Below are 25,356 nucleotides of genomic sequence, written 5' to 3' on the forward strand. Positions count from 1 at the left end.
CCCAAAGAACATCATAGAACCCAGTCATGAATCTATGGAAGCTCAAGTGTATCAGGGATCCAGACAGCACCATGCCTAATAATGCGAGAGACCACAACTACCAACATAAAACTAACCTGTAAGCAGTCCGAGGCTTTAGAGGTCCATCGCAGAATTTTTGCTGATCTGGATCACACCTTCCTCCCAGATTTTCCATTTCTCCTCCAAGCTTAATGTCAAAGCTTTTATAATCACTGTCAGGATTTTCAGCACATCTACTGGCAAAATAATTTGTCTGGTAGATGCGTATAGAGTCATTGTGTTTATACTCCAGGTAAGAAGGTAATGGGTGCTGCTCATCAGGCTTTGGTCCTTCACTACCTACATCATACACAGAGAAAGTCAGAAGATTTACATACCACGGCCATTAACGTGATGCAGTTTATAGGCTCAAGCTGTTGACAGACATATCTTATCCAACTTTCTAACATTTCTTGGAGGCTGCACAGGGTACCTTGTGAATACAAAGCTACTGTGGTTTCTAGTACCAACCTTGCTATTATTATTCTGGGGCACTTCAGATACCACCAGCTATTTCAAAAAGCAAGTAAAAAAATCCAGACACTGACAAATCTACTGCATAGAGAGGAAAGCTGCAAAAGGAAATGACAGGAATCCCCTGAATGGAAACTCACAGTAATGTGTAAAAGACTCAGGTAGGCAAAGCCATGGCAATGAATAGACCCTTTCTCAAAGACATTCATGGTCTGCACAAACATGACAGAGCACATGGTGATAGGGGTGTACCTCCCCATGTAACTACATTAGATGACAGAGAGAATGGTATTAAATCATGACACATACCATCAGCCTCTCTCACAACCACGGTAAAGTACTTCACAGCTCCATTAGTATCACTAAACCAGCTGCAGTTAAAAGTAAAGTTGATGGAGGATTTGGTAATCAGCACCTCTTTTTTGTTCACTCGTATGTCTGGAGGTGGCTGAGGGGGACCTGAGTAATTAAAACAAAACAAAACAAAAAAGGAGAGAAAGCATTATCTATGTATTTACTATGAGCTAGACTAATAAGGGAAATGTAATTCGTAATAAAGCTCAGCTGACTTGACCCAAGTCTCTGATTCTGTTCTCTTTGCAATCAAGGTCATGTATTCCCCTCCCACAGGGAATCTGTCAAAGGACGAAACAAGCCAGCAGTGAGTTAACCATAGTAACAGTGGCAGCTCCTCAGCAGGAATTCCTGTAGAAGTCCATATGGAAATGCATTAAAGTCTTGCTAAATCTATGAAATCAGAAACTGTAGCTGCTAAAAATGACACAGGCTTAAGCCAGGTATTTGGAGGCCACTTAGCAAACTCACTACAGGAAGTTACCTATTTTAAGCATCTAAATTTCTGTTTCCTTTTCCAGATGATCAGCCCTGAGTCAGCCTTCAACTAGAGAGTACCATTTTCCAGACTGACTGCAGAATTTCCATAGAAAATGTTCTTTGTATGCTAGAAAGCTATATCTCAAACTCACACAGCAGAAGAAAACTGGGAAGTGAAGTATGTAGGGAAAAACCTTCAGAGGACCAGTGGAGCGAAAGTGGGGATTTTAAAGATCTACATTGCTGAATCTTTTAAAAACCTGTATTACTGAAACTATATTGCAAGTATGGGAAATATATCAAATATGTATGTGGCTAAACTTCAACAGGTTTTAGATTGCAAAAAGAGCCAATAATTCACACTTTTCTATGTTGTTTAGCTAAACCTCTTATATGTACAAAGTCTAGCTGCAATTTTTTGTGTTCCCTTGAGGTAGGGCCTCCAGCGTTAATGAGAATCTGAGAGGAGAGCAGTGTTTAAAACAAATAAGAATGTGAAACAACTAACCTTCAAATCGGCCTCAGAATCACTTCTTGTGACATGAGTAGCTAGTTCTTACTACATCTGAATTGGTAGCATCCTTTGTGGTAGAGGAAGGAGATGACATCATTGCAATTAAAAGGCTATCAATGGGGGAAGGCAGAAGGTGGGATGGTGACTGAACTCTGTAGCTTAGCTCAATAGCTTCCAAACCAAACATAATTTTTATGATTTAGCATTTCACACCAATGTGGCTTTTAATTAGCAGCTATAGAAATGTCCCTGAATACAGGCCTCCTGGCCACCCTCTGTTTTTGAGAAGTTTAGCCCTAGAGTGGTTCAGGCCTCTGTGTTTTGCTGTGCCTCTGAATCCAGAGGTACTGCAAAAATTGGAGCATCTTTAGGGCCAGAAATGGCAGGCTGTTCACCGCAGTAGTCTGGCAGTGCAGAGGCATCAGCAGATCCTACCGATATGCTCCACTCAGCAGCCTACAGGTGGAGAAGTTGAAGAAGCTGTTTCAAAGCACATGCTATAGAAATCTGTGATCCTCTCTCCTACAAGTGATTTAGTCAGGTAGCACCTCAAAAGAAAGTATACAGCCCAAAAATGACCCAGTGCCACAATCCGATGTCCTCACTGAAGCATATTTGTGCTTAGGATGGCTACCATCCATGAGGAGAAACAGCCAGGCACAGGAAACCAAGCAGCAACCATGAAGACAACTAAAGGTATATGATGATGATGACATCTTTGGTGTTGAACATCAGAGTGACAGGATAATTTTTAAAGTTTCTCCAAATAAGCAGGTCTGGCAACGTAATGAGAGGCAATATAGTTAAAATCCTGCATTGTCTGTCATAACAAGGGACCAAAGGACAGGTCCACTATTTTGGCTGCCAGATGATGAGTACTACACACTGGCAATCATGGAGTTCAGAACTCCTTTTGCTGTCTAACCAACACAAGCAGTTGCTTACTGCTGCTCACTGCTTCCCTTCACAGCAACTCTGAACTACACTCACGGTCGATCATTGTGATGGTGCTGTCTTCAACGACTTCACTTGTCATATCTGCAGAATGCACCTTGATGGACACCAGGTATTGCTTGTGGGGAACGAGGGTCATGATATTAAGCAGAAATTTGTCTTTGTCTATCCTTCTAGAAAATTCCACTTCACGAGTGTCCATCTTCTTGCATTCAACACTGTATCCATCAAAGTCAGAATCGGGAGGAGTCCAGGAACATGCAATGGCAGTAGAGGTCTGGGGCCGACAATGAAGACTTTGTATCTTGTCTGGTTCTAGAGGAATGTTGAGAAATTGAAGCTTAGTGGGAAAAGGTACAGGCATCATCCTGCTCAGAGCACCTGCTCTGCTCACTCCAGACTCCCTAGATTCCACACAGCCGTTTGATCAGAGTAGGAGGCTAGGAATCAGAATTCCTACCTCTTGTGCAAATATGTGCTGCATGATTATTAGGCAAGTCTAACTCATTTCAGCCATCTGAAATCAGATCTAGTGACATCAGCCTCACTGGGTTTGTGAAGCTTTGGTCATTGTGAAAACAAGCAAACAAAACTACTTGCTGAAGTCTTAATATGAACAGCAACACTGCAAAGCAATGGATTTCTAGAACTCTGCTACAACTTATTTGGAGGTTATATGTGGTTAATGGAATCAGTCAATACTGATACTGTCATCTCATGACTGATCTGTTTTCCTGGGTAGCCCCAGGAAATAATATGGTATGCCCATAATATATGGTATGCCCATAATATATAATAATATGGTATGCCCATATTATTAAAACATACCACAGAAGTATGTTTTATCTATGTAATATTGGAGAAACATATATAACGTCACGTAATGAAGATGGGATTTCACTTTCAGATGGCAGACATCTACATTTAAGTGATTAAATACAGGTGAAAGAGGTCTCTCATTTTAATAAATATGCTGAATGGAGTCTAAAGAGCTATTCAGCTTACTAAACATAGATGTCAATTTAGAGCTGAATCCCACCCCAGGTGACATGAGGGCTTGCCAAGGCTCAGTTATTTTTACGATTCCAGGTCACTTTTTCAAATCAGCCTGCTACTGAGGTTGATAGAGACAGCTAGATTATGCAGATCCACAAACATGAACAGAAATGCAGAACAGTGCAACACTGATTTCAGTTTCAAATCTAGTACAACAGGGTTTCATTCATCCTTCCCATCTGATTGTTCAGAAACATTTTGCTTATTTCAATATCCTACTGTCAGAGAAGTTTGAATATTCAGCCTTATTTTACCCTGAAACTGACTGATTCAGGGTCCTCAACCAAACAGCCCCACTCTGGATGTGAAGATTGTAAATGTATGTCCATTTTCAATCTTTAAACGGTTGACCTTGCACACAGCAAGGGCTTAGAATCTAGACAAATTCATCACCGTCATTCATAAATTCACTAATGGAAATTACTGACCGCAAAGGGAATTGCTAAGATTTAAGTTTTGCAGCTTCTCCAGCTGACTGTTAGGGTGCAATGGAAACTCTCACTTACTTGTCCTTACACTTGCAGATTGTGACTGACTGTATGTCTTCCAGCTGTCACCACTGACAGTTCTGACACTGAAGTCATAAAGTCTTCCTGGTCGCAGGCCATAGATGATGCGTACTTTTGATTTGCTGCTGCTGTAGGGATTGAATACTGTGAGGGGATCCTTTGGAAGCCACTGCAACTCAAAATCATCATAGTCTGTCCAGTCTGGAGGACCCAGCCAAGTGATTGATAAAGAAGTGTTTGCAACATCAGTGAACGACACAGTGTTAGGAGGGCTGGGTGCTACACAGAAAGGGGGGAAGAGGAGAGAAGGGGATAAAGAGATTCATAACAAACTTTTACACAAGACAAAATGAAGCATACATTATTTTCTTCATGCATCACAAAGTTGTTTATATTACCCTGTGTACACAGCTAATTAGTGCACTTGTGCTGATGGTGGTGACTTTCACAGACATTACATATCCCTGAGCCTTTGAAAGAAAGTCAGCACTGAATAAAATCACTCTCCATTGGTTTAATACCCTTAAGGATATTCTTTCTCTTTACACCTTCAGTGACTGTTACAATAAATCCTCCCTCAGAACAAGTCTGTTGCATAGCTGTGAACTAATACGAATGCTGATAGATGGGACTAAACAAAAATCCCAAAGCTTTTGCATTTTTTACCTGTTCTTCCTTCAGCATTTGCTGTGTTGGTCAGGTCACCACTGTGAGTCACCACAACTAGAGTATACTTTCTGCCAGGAATGAGCCCCTGGAAATGCCACTCTTTCAGGTCTTTCCTCTGCCATGTTTCTTTCTGTGTCCCATTTGGGTTATAAAGATTCAGCTCATAGAAGTCAACATCTCCTGCTGCTGGACCCCATGTGAACCACAGACTGTCTGTCATGTTTCGGTTGGATGCCTTAAGACCAACAACCGGGGCTGGTACTGAAAAAAAACAGATGAATATTACTTTATATAGAACATCCTTAGGGTGAAGAGAAGCAACAAAATCCAGCAGACCTTAAGCTTATCCTGTAATGACAGCCATGTAATAAACCAGACAGCCACCACAGCTGGCCAAAAAGCCAGGAAGCATCAGGAAGTGTATCTCAATAGTTTCCTTTCTTATTTTGAACTGCCACTGCGCCCAAAGGAGGCTGAAATGTTTAGAATAGATACTTTTGCAAATGTTAAGCAGCTTTTTCCTAATCAGTGTCTGGAAACATCTAGTTCTGAGGTAGCTGAAGAACGCACACCACTGTCTAGAGGCAGTCTTACAGAAGGGTTACTATACAGTGCCTCAGAGGATAAAGAAAGGTTTCACAGAGCATCAGGTTTGCTAAAGCTGCTTAGGAATCTCTGCTTCCCATGTGTGGCTGAACAAACACAGATCTGCAGCCAGAGCTCCCCAGGGGAAACAACTTTTATTTACTGGTAGATTGTCTACCCCATTAACCCTATTTTGCCTTTTGGTCTTTTCCACTCATAGACCATACTTTTAGGATGGGACACAGCTGTTTTCCTTTAAGGCTTAAGCAGCATACATTGGTACGTTCTTCTCCTGACCTGAGTAGCTGGGAACTATTGTAAAGGTCTTTGCCCCATTTTCCTCTTGTAACCACATCATTCAAAAATTACGTTCTTATTTGTCTAATGCTTTTCAGGTATGAGAGCCCATTTTGATATTTCTAATAGTTGCCCTAATCTAAAGTGAACAGCAGACTCAGACCAGCTCACTGGTGTCCCCATGAGCACCACACTGGAGACAGAAGGTTTTCTTAGATGTTCTTGCCTGTTCTTCCAAAGACAGATGACTCGTTAGTGAGGTCCCCGCTGTGGGTAACGATCACCATTCGATACATCCTGCCTTGCCGCAGGTTGTGGAATGAACACTGCTGGAGGTGCTGCTCTCCTGAAATCCTGTCATGAAGGGACTTGTCTGGGTTGTACAGGAAGATGTCATATGAATCAAGATCTCCTTGCGAGGTAGTCCAGCTGAAGGACAGTCGGTCAGTGGTGTTCTCTGTGACCTTCAGATCCGTAACTGCCGCTGGAACTGAAAAGAAGAATAAATGCAAGGGTAAATATCAAAATGTCTGGCCACTAAGGTGAACCTTTAATAAAGTAACAACTCATGGTTGGAATACATTTCAATTAAGCCACAAGTAGCTAAGTAATGTCAACAGCAACTTTCAGAAGCAAGGGGAAAGCATTTACGAGGTGCCACTGAGTCTCTCCAAGACAATGTCTGTATTTCCCAGCAGGCCTGGTTCTCCAGCCTGTGCTCACACAGAACCATCCATTAGTTTCGATAAGAAGCTTTCACTGAGTAAAGACTCTGCTAAAAGCCTTGAGATTGTGAATTAAAAACTTGACGACAATAAAGCATTCAGATAGATAGTTCCATAACAGATGGACTGAAGGAAGCATTCAGCACTTGGGTTTAATATCCTTATTATGAACCATGGCCATATTATTATGTTAACAATTTCAGATTCACATACCAAGCACACGTCAGGAAAAATGATGTATAAATATCTGGAGTCTGCTCTTACTAGAATCTTTCCAGAATCAAGATATAAAGATGATTCACGTATTTAATGATATCTGACTGAGGGAACTATAAATACACAGAAATGTTCTAATTACCTGTTCGCCCAACAGTTTCCGCTCGTTTACTGAAGAGGCCACCACTAACTGTCAAAACTTGTATTTTATACTTCTTGCCAGCTAATAAATCTTCAAATTTGTGCTGTTTGGCAGTAGCTGGCTCTGATTTGTTGCTCAGGAGGATTCCTTGCTCATTCAAGAGCAGAATGTCATATCTTTCAGCCACACCAGGAGCTTTCTGCCAGGTTACTAACAAGGAATGACTGCTGTAAGCATGATGGGCTAATAATTCCTGGACAGAGGCTGGAACTGGAAGCAACAATTAAAGGCAGGACATTACTAGGTGAAATACAGATCATTCAATACACATTCAATACACAACTATGAATAAAGTAATTAACAGCGAATATCTTTATTCATTTGCATGTTCACTTGTGGGAAAAGAATGTCTGTGCATGTAAGTAATTCCTAGACATAAATACAATCAGATGAAGTTAGAGAGCATCATGAACATCTGAACTGGGCATGGAGGAACAATAAAAACACATAAATTATCATGAAAAAAGGGAGGAGAGTGAGAAGAACTGGTGGAAATAGTTAACAAAGGCACGTGAAAAAGAACTGCAAAATAAAGAAGTGGTGCAAAATAGTGGCACAGAATAGACAACATTAGCTAGCAGCTGCTGCACAAACGTCAAGGCCACAGCAAACACATGCAGGTGCTGGAGAGAGGAGGGACTGAAACCAGGGTGTTCCACTGTTTTCTGTGTTCCAACATGCAGTGGAACATTGTACAACAAACCTCGACCATAAAATAGGCTCTGCTACAATGCAGTATTTGACTAAATGGAGCCCTGAAGATATATGTGCTGGATGGGTACAGACACAGGACTAAGGGGCGACGGAACTGCATTCATCCTATGAAGGCACTTTGGGCTGGGGACTTGAATTCCACATGCATTCACCCAGGTAAAGATACTCACATGACAGATCTGTTACTAACAGACCCACGTCTAGGAGTTTGCAAGAGTGAGGACTCACACTCCTTCAGAAAAAAACTTGTCACAAGTCTTAGAATCCCCACCCCCAACAGTATGTTCATAAACATTATTAATAAGGTTCAGCTTCTGGGAAGATTTAATGCAACTTGCTCCTTGTCTCAAAAGAAACGTACTTGTTCTCCCAAAAGCTGCTAAGCTGTTGTGCAAGGTGCCACTGTTAGATTGCACCACCACCCGGTACTGCTCCCCAGCTTCCAACTTGTGAAACATGTGCTCAGAGATATGTTTGGAGACACTCTGGGAATCAAGCTGATGGCTTTGTTGAAATATAGTCACTGTGTAGGAGTCAACATCTCCACTTCCAGGAGTCCAGCTCACTTTCAGGCTGTTTGTCATGCCATTAGGGGACACATGAATGTTTCTGACCATGCTTGGAACTGGAAAAAAAAAGGGACACAAAGGCACCTGCTCACAAATTTCCTGTTTGATTCAGACTTTTAAATTCCTACTTTTTTTATGGCTACAGCAGATGATTCAAAGGACAAAGAGCATTTTCATGTACAACTAATTTCACTCATGGGTAAACGCAAGTAAAGCTGAAGACATTTGTGTAGGATTGTGCCATTTTAGAAAACCAATTATGTGTTTACAGGAACAAAAGTAAATAAAATGTAAATTAAACAGAAAGAAGCTTCTATGTTCTTTTATCTGGATAACCTCCCTGTTTTCCAAATGATGCTTCAGATACACCTCAGAAAACCAGAGCTCTTTACGTACACTTAGTTAGTTAGCCATTTTGCACTTATAATTGCACCCATTCACTTCAGGTGGGTAAACAAGAGGTATAAAACGACTTAAGTTATCGAGCTAGAGATACTAAGCAAACAATGGGCATTCATGGGAATAACAGAAACCCAACACTGACATCTCAATACTATTCCTATGCAACAAATCAGACTATCTGCCACATATCAACTATCGGTAACTGTGACATTTGTTTATTAAGCACAGATCAACTTGGCTGAAGTACTAGTGTGATTTTCAATGAGATATGCTGTCATTTTGCCAGTATTACAGGAGCTCAGATAAGATCATGGTTCACCCTTAATTTTCTGTGCCTCATTCTTTCCCCTAAATACCACATTGTTTCTTACTTGTCAGGCCTTCTATGAAAGTAGCACGTTGTGCATCTCCACTGATAGTCAAGACAAGAATTTTGTATAGACGTCCTGGAGTCAAAGCTGTGAACCGATACTCCTCAATGGTATTCCCAAGGAAAATAGGTGGGAAGATCTTCATATCATTGAAGAGCAGCTGAATCTCGTATTTATCAACATCCCCCTCAGCCTTTGACCAAGTTACCTGCAGATCTTCTGTGCTCCTGTTACTAAGAGTCAGTTCCTTCACTGACTCTGGCACTGAAGAGGTGAGAAGAAAGATAGATAGAAAACTTCTCAGTACTTATTAACAGATCACAGCAAAAAGATAACAGCTCTGACGCCATGCTCCTGCACTAAAACTTTTCATTCAGTTCCCTAGGAAAAGCAGTAGATTGCACTTATTTACAAGGGTTGCTGTCTGTGGTTTGCACTGTATCTAACCCTGGAAGGTCCCATTTCAGACAGTGAGTCCACAAACTAACAGCATAAAAATAATAAATGGGTAATAATGGAGCCTGCCGAGAATCTGCATAGCCAACGAAAGTTAAGTAGGATCTGCATGTACAACAAATGTTGTCCAAAGAGGCCTGAGCTAGCAGAGACCTGAGGCAATCCATCTATGCGCTGCAGCACCACTCTGCATAGTTCCAAACTCCTGCCAGACACAGGTCAGTTATTTTTGCTCAGTGCTACATCTGTATTAATAAACTCAGTTTCTTAGCATGGCTCATTAGCTTACACAAAGTGCTAGGTGAAGACAGGCAGATTGCATTCAGATCCTTCCTGGCTCACAGCTAGTCACTTTATTACTCCTGCCCCATGCTCTCCAACTCCACTTCTTGGGGTAATTTGACGAGTGTGAGGTCTAGACTATCTTTTTCCTTATACATTTCCGTGAGCAGAAAAAAACCTGTCATGTACATTCCAGTAGAGTTTAAGCATAAATACTAAGTTTATATGAAAACCTGTACAACTCTATTTCAGTTTTCCATATTTCAAGATTTACTTTCCAAGTTCACAGCACAGATCTCTTCTTTCATGTTCTATACATCTGTAACTTAAACATTGGTCATAAACTAAAGAAGTATTTGGGATGACACACATTCAAAGAGTCACACTCAACATTCTGTATTAAAATCATATGAGATTTTTAGGCCAGCAACTGTAAACAGAAAAAATCCTGGAGTGCCTCAAGATGATTCCAGGATGTTTACTTACTTGTTCTGCCATAGACTCTTTCACTAGTTTCATATTTCCCACTCCTTGTGCTGACCGTAACACTGTACTGCCTCCCTGGGACCAGATTAGTGAATACACATTCATTCTCATCCTTTGGGACACTTTTTGTTTGGATGAAATCATTGTTGTTCTTGATGATCACTTCATAATTATCAAAATATCCAGAGGCATGTAACCAGGACACCTTCAAGTAGTCACTTCTGGCTGAATTGCTGACAGTAAGACCCTGAACACTTGAAGGGACTGAAAGAAAAAACACAATTAAAGATTCAGAAAGCAATAACTTCCTGAAGTAACAGGAGCTGCTGTAGTGGACTATATTTGTGGTAATTACCAGACTTTTCTGAGGAAGTTGCAAAAAGACCACAATGTGGATTTAAGCAATACCCTAGCCTCTAAAATAGTAACTGCAGTTTCCACGCTGCTTTATGTCATGTAACAATGGTTTGCCTTTCCAGTTTTTGGTCTTCTGGAACTTGGTCAGTTTGGCTTATAGCAGTGAGTGCCACAGGTTCACACTAATCCTGAATTTGCTTCTCCTCATTTAAATGCTTGTCTCTTGGATTTTCACTTACACTATGAGAAGACTAAAATTGCACTAACTTGACAGTCTTTGTCATTTTAACACCCCTTACCATCTTTCTTCCATTTTACTGGCTTATCAAGCGTAAAGTCTCAGTATTTTCAACCCTTGAGGAAGTTTTAAAAAGTTTTCCATCATTATTGCCACCCTTTTCTAAAATTTTTCTATTCCTGTTATAATCTCCTTGAACACTGTATGACCAAAACCATAGACGTGGGTGTTACTCATTTATGTGACACATAAATATTGCAGTAGTTAGCTTATCCTATCTCATTCTTTCAGTACTTGAGTAACTTGGCAGGGTGGGGAGGGGATGCTCTACAGGATATACTTGAAGAGCCAAGTAGAGGTGTTAAGAGCAGGAAAATGATTTGAGCTAAAACTGATACATGATTTATTTTCACTCACAAGGACTGACTTATATTCATGCTAAAGTAATTTTATATGACATAAAACAGCAGTAGGGGTATAAGAATAGAACTAAGTCTGTAAAGCTTTAATTTTATAGTTTGACCCTCCAATCCCTACTCATCCATCCCAGTTTGGTCAGGTACTGATAGATCATTGATAATGGCTAAACAAAGTGGTTATGGTGACTGGATTTGCTCCAAGACTCTCTTTACCTGTTCGTTCCTGGCTGAAGGAGTAATTTTCATACTTCCCACTCTTTGTGGTTATCATCACATTGTAAAGTGTCCCAGGAGTAAGACTGCTGAAGGAGCATTCACTGAAGGATTTGGAAACGGTGAGAGTCTGAACAATCTGGTCATTGTGAGAGAGTGTTACCAAATAACTGTCTACATCTCCAGAAGCTGGCAGCCAAGAAACACTGAGGTAGTCACTGCGACCTGAGTTATTTACTGTTACTCCAGTCACGCTGGAAGGAACTGTGCAACAAAGAGGAAAAACCAAAAGAGCTTTAACTACCCAATTCCCATTGTTGTGAGAATGCCTGGAAAGTTGCCCTGCAAAATAAGCAGTCTGGGACTCCTGAGAAGCTCTGCACTGACTCCCACTCAGCAACACTCGTCTGCTTTTATGAATACAGTGAAGGAAATTGCCTTTGGTGGCACAATCTCACCACTGCTAAAATTCCAGGAGATAAGTTATCCTCTCAAATTGCCATTCATCAGTAGCAGCAATAACTGTTGAGGCTTGTATGAAGTTGAGGCCCACAGCAGAATGTGTGTCATTTGCAATGAGTTCTCTGACGCCTAGTGGCCAAAACATGAATGAAATTTGTTTCTCAAAAGAGCAAGGTGGGATCAAAGGCTCCGCATTGCCAGAAATACAGGTACAAAACTATCGGAATTATTACAGGAGCAGACCCGAATCACAATGAACTGTTACATTTTCACTGGACTCTGATGGACTGAACTGACTTTCCTCAGTTAGAGGGTAAGGACCACCAGCCATTAGCTGTCAGAGTAAAAAAAATTAGATTTTACAAAATATGTTTATGTACTTTAAGCCTCTTAGTGTCATTCTTCTGCAGTTGTGGAACTCGGTTGATAAATTTTTGTTTGGTTGGGGTTTTTTTTTGTTTGGTTGGTTGGTTGGGGTTTTTTAACCCGAAAATAGTTCAGGAAGAACACTTGAGCAAACTGCAGAATGTCCAGTCTTTGCGAAATTTGCATAAAGGGTGAAACTGTACTGTGTTGTCAGTATTTCCCTCTATTTAAATATCCAAAGGACTGGTATGACATTTCATGAGTCATGAAACTTACAGAATTTGATGCAAAAGTAAAGCCTGTCCTATGCAGTATAGAAGGGCTTCATAATGAGTCATTAACCCTGGTGGATATTCTTTAATGTTGGATTGGAGGAAAACAATGGGTCATGAGAGACTGAGACACAAATTTATCCCACCACCTTTAGGCAGCTAATTTGCACACCCAAGGAGCAATCACCCAATGTTGCCGTTTAGTCGATGGAACAAGAAAGTCTCTTCCCAGGGGTGATTCACCCACCACAGCTGTACATCACTCTCAGGGCCCATTTTGGTCTTCACTACAGAGTAATCCTGTTGTACTGAGCTCCTGGTGTAGGCAGAGCAGTTAGCTCCTTAGGGAGCTATGTTAACATGAATCTGGACCCACAGTGTGCCTGAGGTCACATACACGAATTATATGGCTGAAACTCCCGTATTTCTGAATATTCAATGCAATGGCTTAATCACAACACCACTTTCTTTAATAAATTCAGCTTTTAGGAACTGACAAAAGGCATGCTGGAGTATTTTCTTTTTTACCTGTCCTCCCCTCTGCAATTGTTTGCCTTGAAGATATTCCCCCACTGACAGTGGTGACAACAACTGAATAGAGTCCTCCAGGTTTCAGGGGATAGAAGTGGTATCTGTTGGTTTCACTGGGAACAGTCTCATTCTTAATGACAACATTCTCATGAATCAGCAGCACTTGGTATGAGTCTACATCTCCCAGTGCTCCGGTCCAGTTGGTGAACAAGCTGTTGGTTGATCCCTGACTTGCCACGGTCAGACCAGTCACTTGGGCTGGCACTGCAAAGAAAATTGTCATAATGTTACTGAGGAGAAACAAAATAAAACAAAACCAAACCCCGCAAATAATCCAAGTTTAGTCATACTGAGGAAGTGCATCAAAAGAACATTCCAATTTGCAGCCAGACTCAACAGGACTAAAAATAATCTAACTGTGGACTGCTTCCTGTCTGATGGGATGCGGTCTATGGGAAACTATCTAAGGCACAGAAAGGTCTTTCAGGCATCAGCACAGCTTTTCCCAGTCAGACCACAATGATTCAAGATCAGGGAACTGGAAGAGATGGAATTTTATAAATACCATTAAACAAAAGCCAACAATTTAGGAAGTCACTTGGGGTTTTGATGACTTTAAAATACTGTGTCTTTCATTCTCCTATTTCCTCTCCTATTCTCCGTCTCTCACTCCTACTAGACTCCATTTCCTCTCCTATACCCCATCTCTCATTCCTATTAAATGGCAAACTAGTTTCCTGAATACCTCCAGCACAGTCATGTATACCTCAGAGAAGTGTCAGACCCTTTACTTTCAGAGGTTAACTGAGATGGATGGTTTTGGTTTTACTTTTTACATTGCAAGATCTGCAGGATACTAACTTTTTTAGCATCAAAAGATAAATTAATTGTTAAACAAACATAACAGTTATCTAAATATAAGCTGGTAAACTTAGCCAGGCCAAAAAGAAAAAAGAAAGAACAAAAGGAATGTAGTATCTTGCACAAATTTTACCCAATATTTTTTTTTTATTTGACAGCATTTGGTCAAAGCAAGGAAATACAGTTACTTCTTTCTAAGTATTTCTGCTTACATGACCAAGCACAACTGAAATAAAGAACACTCTTATTTTACAGAATGTGATTGCAAGCTTTATCTCATTTCATATCAGCCTTTTTGCACACACAGTACTTGATTAGCAATCATTAAGAAAAGCTAGAAAATTAGGCATACAGCTGAAAGAAATGTACATTAAAAACTGAATCAAAAATCCCACCTGTTTCATAATGCTGTCAAAATATAGTAAGCTCCAACAAGACACTTAAGTGACACATTCCTGTGCTAAAGGCACTTTTAGTGATACCTCTGGCTTCTGTCTCCACCAGAAGCTGAACAATCTAGGATGCATGTAAGACCTCTTTCTGTCATAATTACAGCAATATTTTGCCAGCCTAGTAAGCTGTCCTACTGCAATGAAGATTGAGAGGTTTGGAATGCTTATTAAGACCTATGTTCAAACTCATTGATGTTCATTCTTTTATCACTTTGAATGTAATGGTGGCATGGTATCCCTGCCTGATTCATACTAATGAAGTGGGACACTGTAACCTTTATGCCTAAATAGGCCTCGCAAAGGGGTGTAAGGCAGAAGGAAGAGAAATCCCAGCTATCTAATCACCCAGCAGAGAAATGAAAGTGTAAGAAGTCAAACTTTTAAGGCCTTGGAAGGACTTACAACGTTTAAGTAAGGACCACTATCAAGCCATAGGCATGATTAGATTCACAAACCAGCTGTGGTGTGCCAGACCAGAGCTACATTTTAAGACTTTGTTTGCACCGGAGAATGCAAAAGTCAAACAGAGTAAAGCAACACATATGGTTTATAACTTGCACATGTGCACAAAATTAGCACCCTGCAGGGGGTGGGAATGGGACCTTCCTTGTGTCATAGTCAGCATCCTAAGTAAGAGACACAGACTCTGGAATCATAAGAGCAGATAGATTCAAAATACATTTTCAAGGTCACATATGTTTTGTGTCTGTCAACCTTGGAATGTTCCCCCTAAAGCAACATTTTCCTGTGTGGTGGTGGTTGGCTTTTTTTCAGATGATGAATGCTTTGAATCAAGGAGGTGACCTTCCTGGAGATACCCAGTGAAAATTGTTCTTCTTATATGGAATCTTGTGGTAATATAGATTGATCAGACGTGACATAGTATTTCAGAAACCTGTTTTGCCAGGAATTACATATCCATTTCCCCAAAACCTTAAATAAATATTGCAAGATAGCTGACAGTCAGAAATGAGAGGCTCAGAAATGTAACTACTTTTCTACTGAGGAAACAAATGTAAATTCAAGACTTCTGAAATTTACAATTTACAAAACAAAGACAGTTGTTAATGGTCAACAGAAGTAAAGATTAAAACAGTTTGACAGGATGGTACCTGTTCTTCCTTCCACTGAAGTCCAGTTGCTTAAACTCCCACTAATGGTAGTGATGGTAGCTGTATATTTTCTTCCAGGTACCAAGTCAGTGAAAGTGAATTCCTTAGCTTCTTTTGCAAGCCCTTTTTTGATGACAGTAAGATCCCTGTCTCCTAGTGAAACCACATAGCTGTCCCATTCCGCAACAGGGGTCATCCACATGACACTAAGTGAAGATTCATTAGCATGCTTCACACGGAGCTGGAGAACAGGTTCTGGAGCTGTAAAAGTACACAAATATCACAATGAGAACAGGATTTTGTAGTGAACACACATGCTGTAGCTTAAGCTGCTGTAAGAAATCTTCTGTAAGACAAAACTGTGACAGCACCAGAGTATTTGTAATCAACAGGAGATTATTTACCTTTCTCTAGGAGGCCATTGTTACAAATCTAGTATTTATGCTACTCTTCCAGTAAAGGGCTGTAGCAGCAGCCTTCAGCATTATGGCTGTAATGCTTAGGTTTAAGCTTATATCAGGATATATATTTTAGTATGAATGGAAATGCAGCAAAGTCAGCGAGCTTTCTCTTGAAGTGTGGGTGCTAGACAGCAATATAAAACATTTGCACCATAAAATAGACCTACACCAATTTAGCGGTAACAAACAAGGATGTAAATTATACGATCAGAGTGATGCTGATTTCTATCTCAGTCAAGTTGGCAGACACTCCAAGCTTACAGTGGTATAAAAGAAAGAATTTGATCAGTAAATTTCTCTGTGTGTGCACACATACACACAGAGGGCATCTGTTGATTCTGTCCCTGTTACATTGAAATACATCTCACTTTCTGAGACTATGGATTTGTATAAAAGAAAATTAAGACAAAATAGGGCTTAATACCTATGCTTCATAACAGATACATTATGTACCTGACTGTGGGTCAAGCACAGTTAGATACACCTAGTGCTGGATATTATGTATTGGACCATGTTCTAATCACTTAGCTGTGTCAATTAGAAGTAACACCATAAACTTAAATTATTTGTAATGCACATCAAGGTAGGCAAGATGAGAATGTGCCTTTTTCTATCCGCTACAAAATATAACAGTGAAATATTGTACATGTAGTGTAATGCTTCAGTCACGACAGTATATATAATATTCTATATAATATATAGAATATAATTCCAAAAGCTTTCACTAACAAAATATTTGCCACCAAAATAACCCTGAAAGTTTTCACAGAACTGCTAAAAAGCATTATTTCTGTTGTTTACAAAGGAGCTCCTTTTTCCTGTATTAATAGTGAAATTCATCTGTGGATTCCCAGGTACTCCTCCTTTCTCATTGACCTCAAACGCTGGCTGAACATTTTGCACTCTCACACTTCCCAGGCAAGCACGCTGACCTGTTCTCCCTGTGCAGCTAGTCTTGCTCTGCAAATCACCACTCTCCACAAAGAGGTCCACGCTGTATTGTCTCCCTGGGATGAGGCCCACGTCGTGGATGAGGTACTCGCTGGTGTCCTTCTCGAGGGTGGTGTTGAGCACCAGGGCCGAGCAGTTCCACAAGAGGAGGTGGTACCTCTCCCAGTCTCCCGCAGGGGGCAGCCAGTTCACTCGCAGAGACCTCAGCCAACCACCACCACCGGCTACCAGCTCAGAAACCTTCTGGGGAACTGAAATACAGACATTGAGAGAGCTATTCTGAAGCGGGGTATTCCTGCTAGGATGTAACTGCACACTGGCAAAACCTGTCTCACAGCACACCTATTGCAGAAGTACTTGGATCAGTTAGAGCAATGTGAGGTATCTTGTTATGAAGGTTGGCATTCATTTTAAAGCTAATTTTTACTCTTTCCCACACAAACCACTCACTTTTTCACTGTTGGTTTCTGACATCAGAAATTGGGAACTCTTCTTATCAGGGTGGCAAAATCTTCCCCTGCACTTCTAGGATACATCTGCAGTTTCCAGTTAGCTTCCCCGTTGTTTCCTGGACTTAAGTTCATTTACAGACCATGAATCAATTTTTCAAAGCTAAGGCCAAAATTTCAGTCAATAAGGGCCAAATTCTGGTCTCAGCAGGAGAAATTCTAAGTCTGATGGCTTCTTCCCGCAAAGGCCTTGTATGTCCTAGTCCCTCCCATTTGTAAGGCACTGAGGTTCAAACTTGGGGTCCATTAAAACATCCACTTTGTCCTGTCCTCCACTTCAAGGGTCCTGAATTTACATTCTCAGCAGGTTCTGCTGCTGTAGGCACCCTCTCAGTACGCAGCGATGTGGATTACGTTCTTGGGCACCTGGCTCTCTGAGGTAGGATCCTAAGAGTCTAACCCCTTCAGCATCTTTAGATATGACAGACTGGATTTACAAATTTATCTTTCAGCCACAAAGCTTCTGACTCTGTTTTCAAAGCTCTTGGTAGCAATGAAAAAGTCATGGGAAAGAGTTGCACATGATCACCATCCTTGGAAAAAGGACTTTTAGATCCCTGACTTTGAAAGTACTGGGTCTAGGTCACAAATTTGGGGATCAGTGGTTTGAGTGAGGGCCTGAAGCTCTCGCTTCAGATGCAAATGGTAATCTTAAAGACCCTTAATGGTAGGCTATACAAAAAAAAAAAAAAAAAAAAAAGACATGCATATGACCAGTCCAGCTTTGTACTTACTAGACATGAAAGGCTTTCCACCTCTCTTCCAGCCTGCACTGATAATGCCAGATAAACTGTTGCCAGAGAGTCAGGAAGGGGTACTCTGGGAACAACATTGTGCTCTTTATCTTATTTTGCCTGGAATCCAAATCATTTTGTCTCCTAAAATTATTTTCTACAAGGCCAATGTAGGTAAAAATAACGCTGGTTACAATGTTGCTACTGAAGCAGAAGACTTACATGTCCTGCCAGTTGCCATCCGATCAGTGAACAGTTCACCACTGATAGTGCGGGCAGCAACCTGATAAAGACGTCCTGGAGTTAGCTTGTCAAAGTGAGTCTCTGTGACTGGTGGTTGTAGAGTTTTGACTTCTTTAACTGATCCAAGATGAGACAGTGTGATATTATAGAAATCGAGGTTTCCTGAAGGTCTTCGCCACTTAACTTTTAAAGCATCTGAGCTGCCATCGTTAGTCACTGTCAAATCCAAGACTTCAGCTGGGGCTAAAAAAAGAAAATGAGAATAAAATAATTCCACCACAGAACATATAAGACTTGCTGTCTTCAAACTGAAATAGTAAAGTTTTGGTTTTGAATAGTTCTGTGAGATGGAGTATGAATGATTTTGCCTAAACAGTGAAAGAGCAAAGTTTGGTCACAGTGAAACTGAACCCAGCCCTGTTTCAGACATTGTACTGCTCAAAGTGATACCTCTTATGATGCCACTCCGGCTTGTGGCACACTAGGTACTGAAATGTAGGACTGTGCTGCAAGCTAGATGGAGTGCTTTTACCTTCTGTGAGATTTAAAGTTTTTGCACTCCACAAGAAGAAGAAAGAAAAAAATCTGAAGAAATACAATGAAACAAGATTATGATCCCCAGAATAGGCAATGATAGATAACAACAGCACTCATCTGTTATTGTTCACTTAATGTTAAATTATGTTTACATGGTGAAATTTCTGTAGGAGAAACTGTACCTTACGTTTACCAGACATTAAGGAAAGCAAAGGCATGGCCCTGTTAGTGCTTACAACAGTGTTTTAACCACTGGACTCTAGTAGGGTGTTACTTTATCTTTCTCTTTATGACCACAGAACTCTATCTTGAAAAACCTTCCTGAAAAAAACCCTTAATTTCTAGAACTCTGCTTCTGTGAATCAATACTTCTCTGCTAAAAGAAACCCAAACAATCAAACAAGCCAACGTTCAATTTTAAACAAGTCCTTAACCTACTCTTTTTTTCACTTCCTTTTCAGAAATGCAGCTATTTTGAAATCCAGAGAAGAGCAGTCACAGAAAATATTTTTTGCAAAACTCACAAGCTTTACATCTCCCACTAGCTAAGTAAGAAACATGGAGCTAAACTGTTTTCACTACTGTGAAATAACCAGTCTACACACTGCCTTAATTCACTGAAAATCGTACAGGAGTCAGATGAACCTCTTTCACAGATATGAGGTGATATTAGTGCATTTTGGCTCAGACTGTTAACACCTAACTTTACATGTTTAATGACGTTGCCTACATTAAGCAGTTAGCTGCAGACACCCTACAAGCTAATTTAGCAGCTAACTTTGCTGCAGTGATAATTTAGGCAGCTAAATAAGCCTATGGTGTCTCTAACTCCCTCTATAGCCTTTGGAGAGAAACACCTGCCAAGGGTAATTCAGCCACTGAAGTCTGTGAATATACACTTGGAACATGAATCACTTATTATTCTGAAACATGTCCTGTGGTATTATCAGACTATGGTCTTAGCTTCTTGTTCTGTTGTTATGAATTCAGAAATCATACCTGTCCTGACTGTTTGAAAACTGTTGCTCTCCAATCCTGCAGCCTGGGTTATGATAGAGAGATTATAGAGGTGACCCGCTGTAAGTCCTGAAAAGGTGTAGGAGGTCAGAGGATCTTCTTGGTGAACCTCATGAACTGGGGCATGATCATCCAGTAACAGCAGCCTGTAACGATCCACGTGCCCAGAGCCAGGAGACCATGAAGCATGGATAGTGTCTATTTTGACACTGACCTGAATATTTTTCACAGGGGATGGCACTGTTGGAATAAAAAAATACATGCTTTAGGCCTAATGGTTATCTCCACAATTTCAGCAATTTTAAACAGATTTACTTCTGAAATATGTTGAGTTTCTTTAGGGTTAGTGAAAACCCAATCCCAAATTTATGACCAAATACACGATAACAACATGACTCCATTCTTAGCAAACAACTCTTCATGTTAGTCAGAGATTTGTTTATTTCTACTTATAATCAATAGATACTGACATATCTATATAAAGATATATATCTTGCCAGGAAGAATAATTACATATATTTGTTAGTTTCAAAATGTAGAACTGAAAAATACTGTAAGTGGTTTTATTGAGATGAACTACAGTAAAAGAAATCCTACCTGTAGATCCACTTATGTGAAGTTCCAGAGTACTCTTGTTTCCAGCAACTGCAGTGAGGACAATGTTGTATTTATTCCCAGGGGTGAGACTGGAAAAAGTATTTTCTGTTTTTGAAGTTCTTCCTGGTATGGAGACTTCTTGTATCTTTTTATTATCATGATCAAATAATACCAGGTTATACCAGTCCACCTTTCCTGAGGAAGGTTCCCATTGAACCTTCAAGCTTGTGATTGTAGTTTTTGCCTTATTAATTTCAAAACGAGGCGGTGGTAAGGGATCTGTAGTTAAAAACAGAAAGCATGAGCATTTATACAATCTTAAGAGCAACAATATTTTGGTTTTAGTATCAATTTCAACCACTTCAAACAGATTCTGATAGAGTACGCTTCTACTCTGCTGTAGTATTGCTCATACAAATTGAAATAACCTCAAACAGTACATTGGATAAACTTTCAGGAACTATATTTAATTGGGACTATTTCTCTGAGAAACTCTCAACATTCATTATGCTGTTTATTAAGGAGCTCTCAAGTAAAATCACCTGTAAAATATGATACATTCTAAAGGTATTGGCAAACATTGACCAAACCAAAAGACTCTGGTTGCTTGTATTCTCCAGGTGTATTTCAACACAAGACTTCATGCAAATCAAAAGCAATGTATTACATGTTGATGTACTAAGGTATTGACATTTATGTCTCCCAATAAGGTTAAAAAATTGCATATTAAAAAGGTACTGTAAAACAACCCAAAGCAGCAAACTCAAGCATTCACAAGTTGGGGAGTTAAAGAATAAAGGTTTACCAACAATTTAACAACTAAATTTGGCTTCCACATGAGTACATTCTGTGCTATTCTTGCCTAGCATCAGACAAGACAGCAGGGAGTGTACGGTACATCCAGGCTGAGAACTGAGGTCTCCATATGAACAGTGCCTTAAACACAGAAAAATAAGACCATTTTTCCAATGCAGTCATTGATGCCTGGTTCCCTGAACAAGGCAGACAAAAGAGTGTGAGATCACATAATTAAAAACTGGACTGTAAAGGCTGTCAAGTCAAACCTACCCCCACCCTACAAATACAGCAGTAGGAGCATCATGGGGCTAGCAGCCTTTAAGCTGTTTTTTCTTCAAAGCCTGGATGGTACAGAGGGTTTAACTGCTTCTTACAAAGCTCTGCTAAGAACATATTGGTGACAGGTTTTGGTGGTATGCTCTGTCAATCAAATATATTAGGAATTTCAAGTATCTCCCTCCTTGGATACATTCTAAAGCTGTTTGGACATGGTCCTGTGCAACTGGCTCTAGGTGGTCGTGCTTGAGCAGGGGGCTTGGAACAGATGACCTCCAGAGGGCCCTTCCCACTTCAACCATCCTGTGATCCTGTGATTGAAAAATACTGTGTCCCTTTGAACCCAGGTCTCTGCTTAAATTCAGATTCTTGCTTTGGACCACAGAGATGCTAGTGCTCTTCAGAAAAAGAGATAAAAACTAAATTAGCAAAATCAATAAATAAAAGTAACTATCTTCTTTTCTTGACCTCTTTCTGAAAGGTCAAACTAAGCCTGCTTAAATCTGAATAAATAAATAAATAAAAAATAAAACTCAAGTGCAAGACCAAGTACATCAAACTTCAGGCCAAATAGTTAAAACTTCACCCAGTTACAGCAATTGAAACAGGAGGTTTTAATGAAAAGTGTCAGGAAATGTTAACAATAGGCTTGACTACCAGCTCCACCTATAATACATACTAAGCCACTAAAGACTATTATGTTGGCAAAAGTGAATAGTGGGGGTATAATCTTGTTCCTTGAAGGCAATTGTTCTAATCAGAAAGGTCAAACTTTGGGAGTCAGAAATAAATTCCAGTGCTATATATGGTCAGATGCACAGACAACTGAAAAAAGTTTTAATTTGACTGACATCAAGAGAACACTCATGGTAACTGTCGAGAAGTTTAATTCTCTGACAAAGTTATGGTAAGTTTGACTGCTCTTTAGCCCTGCAAAAGTAATCAATGTAGTAATCTGCATTATTTGCCGAATTCTACAAAAAGAAGACATCTACATTTTTAGAAGTGCTTATACTGTCCTGGGTAATCTGTCTTCTGAAGGTGCATTAGCAAAGAAAAGAGTTGCGTGCCTAGAAGGTGAAGTTCAGAAATTCAGACTTTATCTAATCTATCTGGTCCAGAAAACAAAACACTCAGTGCTTTGTACATCCGCTAGAACAAAGGAACAATGAGATTGGGAAGTGCCTGGGCTGAAAGAGCCCTGGATGGAAACAAACACTTAAAAAGCCATTTACATTGTTATACAAGTCTCTGCTGGCAACGATACAACACTGATATATCACAGAAATAAAATATTTTCACAAAGATATTTTTATACCATTTGATACTATATGAATTAATGTCTCCTGGTCTCAAAGGAATGTTCCAGAAGATTTAATGTTGTTTGAATTATACTCCACCTCCATTTTCACTTTTCGGGAAGAGGATATAATTTTTGTGCAGAGCTGCAACAGATACATTTTATAGAAATGATCGACAGGGTTATGTCTCATCCCAATGACATGACTCCTAAATACAGCCTCTAAGCACAGAAAACACTCCTGCTTAATGCAGAAGAAAAAAACCCACAAACATAACTGAGAGATATAAGCCCAGGACTGAGTAACAGGGAATTTCTGCCAGTCTCAGCCATCTTCCTACCAAATTATCCATTTTTTCCTAGTTTTTCCTATTCATAAAAAAGTAACCAACTTCACAAGGACTTTTCTGAAGATGAAGTGAAGAGGGTTGATTTCACTGTCTTTATTAAGTACCAATATCCTTTTGGGGGGAATGATATGCAACCTAGAAAATCTTTAGAAGATGGTTATTTATTTTCTTCTTTTACTCTTCCTTTTGAGACAATGGTCATAACCATTATGTGATTATGGATGATAGGATTATACAGCCTACAGTCAGAGCCATGTCACAGTAGTTGTTCCTACAGATGGCTAATAAATCAGATTTGTCCCAAATAATTTGAAATTTACAGGACTGAACACATGGCCAAGCTGTGCTTCTGGTATTTAGAGAGTTACATATGACAATGGAAAAATACTCTACTGGTCTGTGTCTTAGAAGGTAGAATTTTTAACCTCTTTTTATTCAAATATTGAGCAGTTTTTCTGACAAAAAGTTATTTGCCTGTTAGTGCTCTTAGTACAGGTGGCTTGGATTAGGCCACCTGTGATACAGTAACATACTGTAGAAAACATTGTAGAAAACAATGTTGAAAAAGGCATTTATAAGCATACTGTAGAAGACATATTTGAAAGCAGAGCAATTGCCAAGTTGTTTTTTCATGGCTCTTAAGACCAGTATTTCAAATCTGAATTTCAAATTGAAATTGAGAAATTTAACTGTAATTAGGATCTGTTTATATACTATTAACTAGAATTTTAACTAAAGACCTAGTCATTCATTGAAAATACACTACCGAAATACACAATTATGCTGGTGCACAGACATTTGGAGAGTTGAGAACTAAAAAAGTATTTTATCTGAAATCGGGAAAGACACAACCCTACCAAATTTTTGTCATAGAGTTGCTCTCAGTCACAGAAATAGTTTTACTGAGAACAATAAAGATAATAACATAAAAGGACCGACAGGTGTATGTGTTGTCCCAACTTTACAATGTCAAGCATGCTGACTAGTTGTATGGGTTTATGTGCTGGTTTATGCATATATATATTTAAAAATATTAAATATTAACGTAAAATAAATATTAATGTGAAATAAATATACAGACTTATTCCCTACTAACATCTGTAATCTCTGGTTTGCAGTGGAAATTCATCTGTAGCTGAGAGCTGATAAATCCTGTTATCAGCTTTTTTCTTCATTTCCTATTCTACCAAAATAGCACAACTGCCAACACTGCATATGTGTCTGCATGCCTGCGTATACCTGCCTTAGAAAGTGCATATATGACTGTATTTTCCACTGTTTTGGAGAGCCTATTTTAGTTCTGCTCTAGAGGATTAAATACTTGCCATGTTCAATTGATAACCCATAGATCAAAATTTCTTGAGTAAAGAGGCTCCACCTTAGTGGACTAGTGTGGATTGTTGAATGGAATACATTTTTAGATTTCAGATCCCCAAGTGAAATAGAAGCAGCTTCTTAAAGATTCACAAAGTTCTGGGGTTACTTGAGACTTATGCAGTCTTGGTGAGCTGTGCACTTACTGTATTTGCAATATCAAACTTGCAAACAACATAGACTTAACTCACTGGACATAATTATGATTTTAATGTAAAATAAAATACTTCAGAAGGCCAAATTAACTCAGGGATTGGTCCCCTCAAGCCTCCACATTACAACTGCACTGTGGTATGCATTATTCATTCACTTTCACCTTAAGTTCTTTGTCAGAACAAATCATACTCAAAATTTACCAGAATATTTTGGATTTTATGGGCTACTCCAGCACTTTGTATAAGAAACATGATGAAAACTGAACTCGGAACAGGAATGAGCACATGAAAATTTTAACAGGACTGAATATAAGCAAAAAGTTAATTTCCAATTAGGTATATAAATGAATCTGCAACTCTCTCTGTGTACATTTTACCGTATCAAGACAAGACAGA

General features: G+C 39.6%; 1 protein-coding gene across 1 annotated transcript in view; it reads right to left on the reverse strand.

The window, feature by feature from the left end:
- PTPRB (protein tyrosine phosphatase receptor type B) overlaps nt 1–25,356 on the reverse strand; it is a 62,862-nt gene that overhangs the window by 19,427 nt on the left and 18,079 nt on the right. Inside the window, exons 5-21 of the mRNA XM_030480029.1 lie at nt 20,708–20,986; nt 20,093–20,350; nt 18,536–18,799; nt 17,052–17,321; nt 15,659–15,919; nt 13,231–13,497; nt 11,603–11,866; nt 10,376–10,639; nt 9,152–9,415; nt 8,171–8,434; nt 7,036–7,305; nt 6,179–6,442; nt 5,068–5,331; nt 4,399–4,680; nt 2,873–3,151; nt 844–993; nt 117–360 (exon numbers count right to left, since the gene is read on the reverse strand). Of these exons, the coding sequence (XP_030335889.1) occupies nt 117–360; nt 844–993; nt 2,873–3,151; nt 4,399–4,680; nt 5,068–5,331; nt 6,179–6,442; nt 7,036–7,305; nt 8,171–8,434; nt 9,152–9,415; nt 10,376–10,639; nt 11,603–11,866; nt 13,231–13,497; nt 15,659–15,919; nt 17,052–17,321; nt 18,536–18,799; nt 20,093–20,350; nt 20,708–20,986 (4,408 nt within the window). The remainder of the gene's footprint in view (nt 1–116; nt 361–843; nt 994–2,872; nt 3,152–4,398; nt 4,681–5,067; nt 5,332–6,178; nt 6,443–7,035; nt 7,306–8,170; nt 8,435–9,151; nt 9,416–10,375; nt 10,640–11,602; nt 11,867–13,230; nt 13,498–15,658; nt 15,920–17,051; nt 17,322–18,535; nt 18,800–20,092; nt 20,351–20,707; nt 20,987–25,356) is intronic.

This window comes from Strigops habroptila, chromosome 3 (assembly GCF_004027225.2).
Source record: "Strigops habroptila isolate Jane chromosome 3, bStrHab1.2.pri, whole genome shotgun sequence".
Taxonomy (NCBI): Eukaryota; Metazoa; Chordata; class Aves; order Psittaciformes; family Psittacidae; genus Strigops; species Strigops habroptila.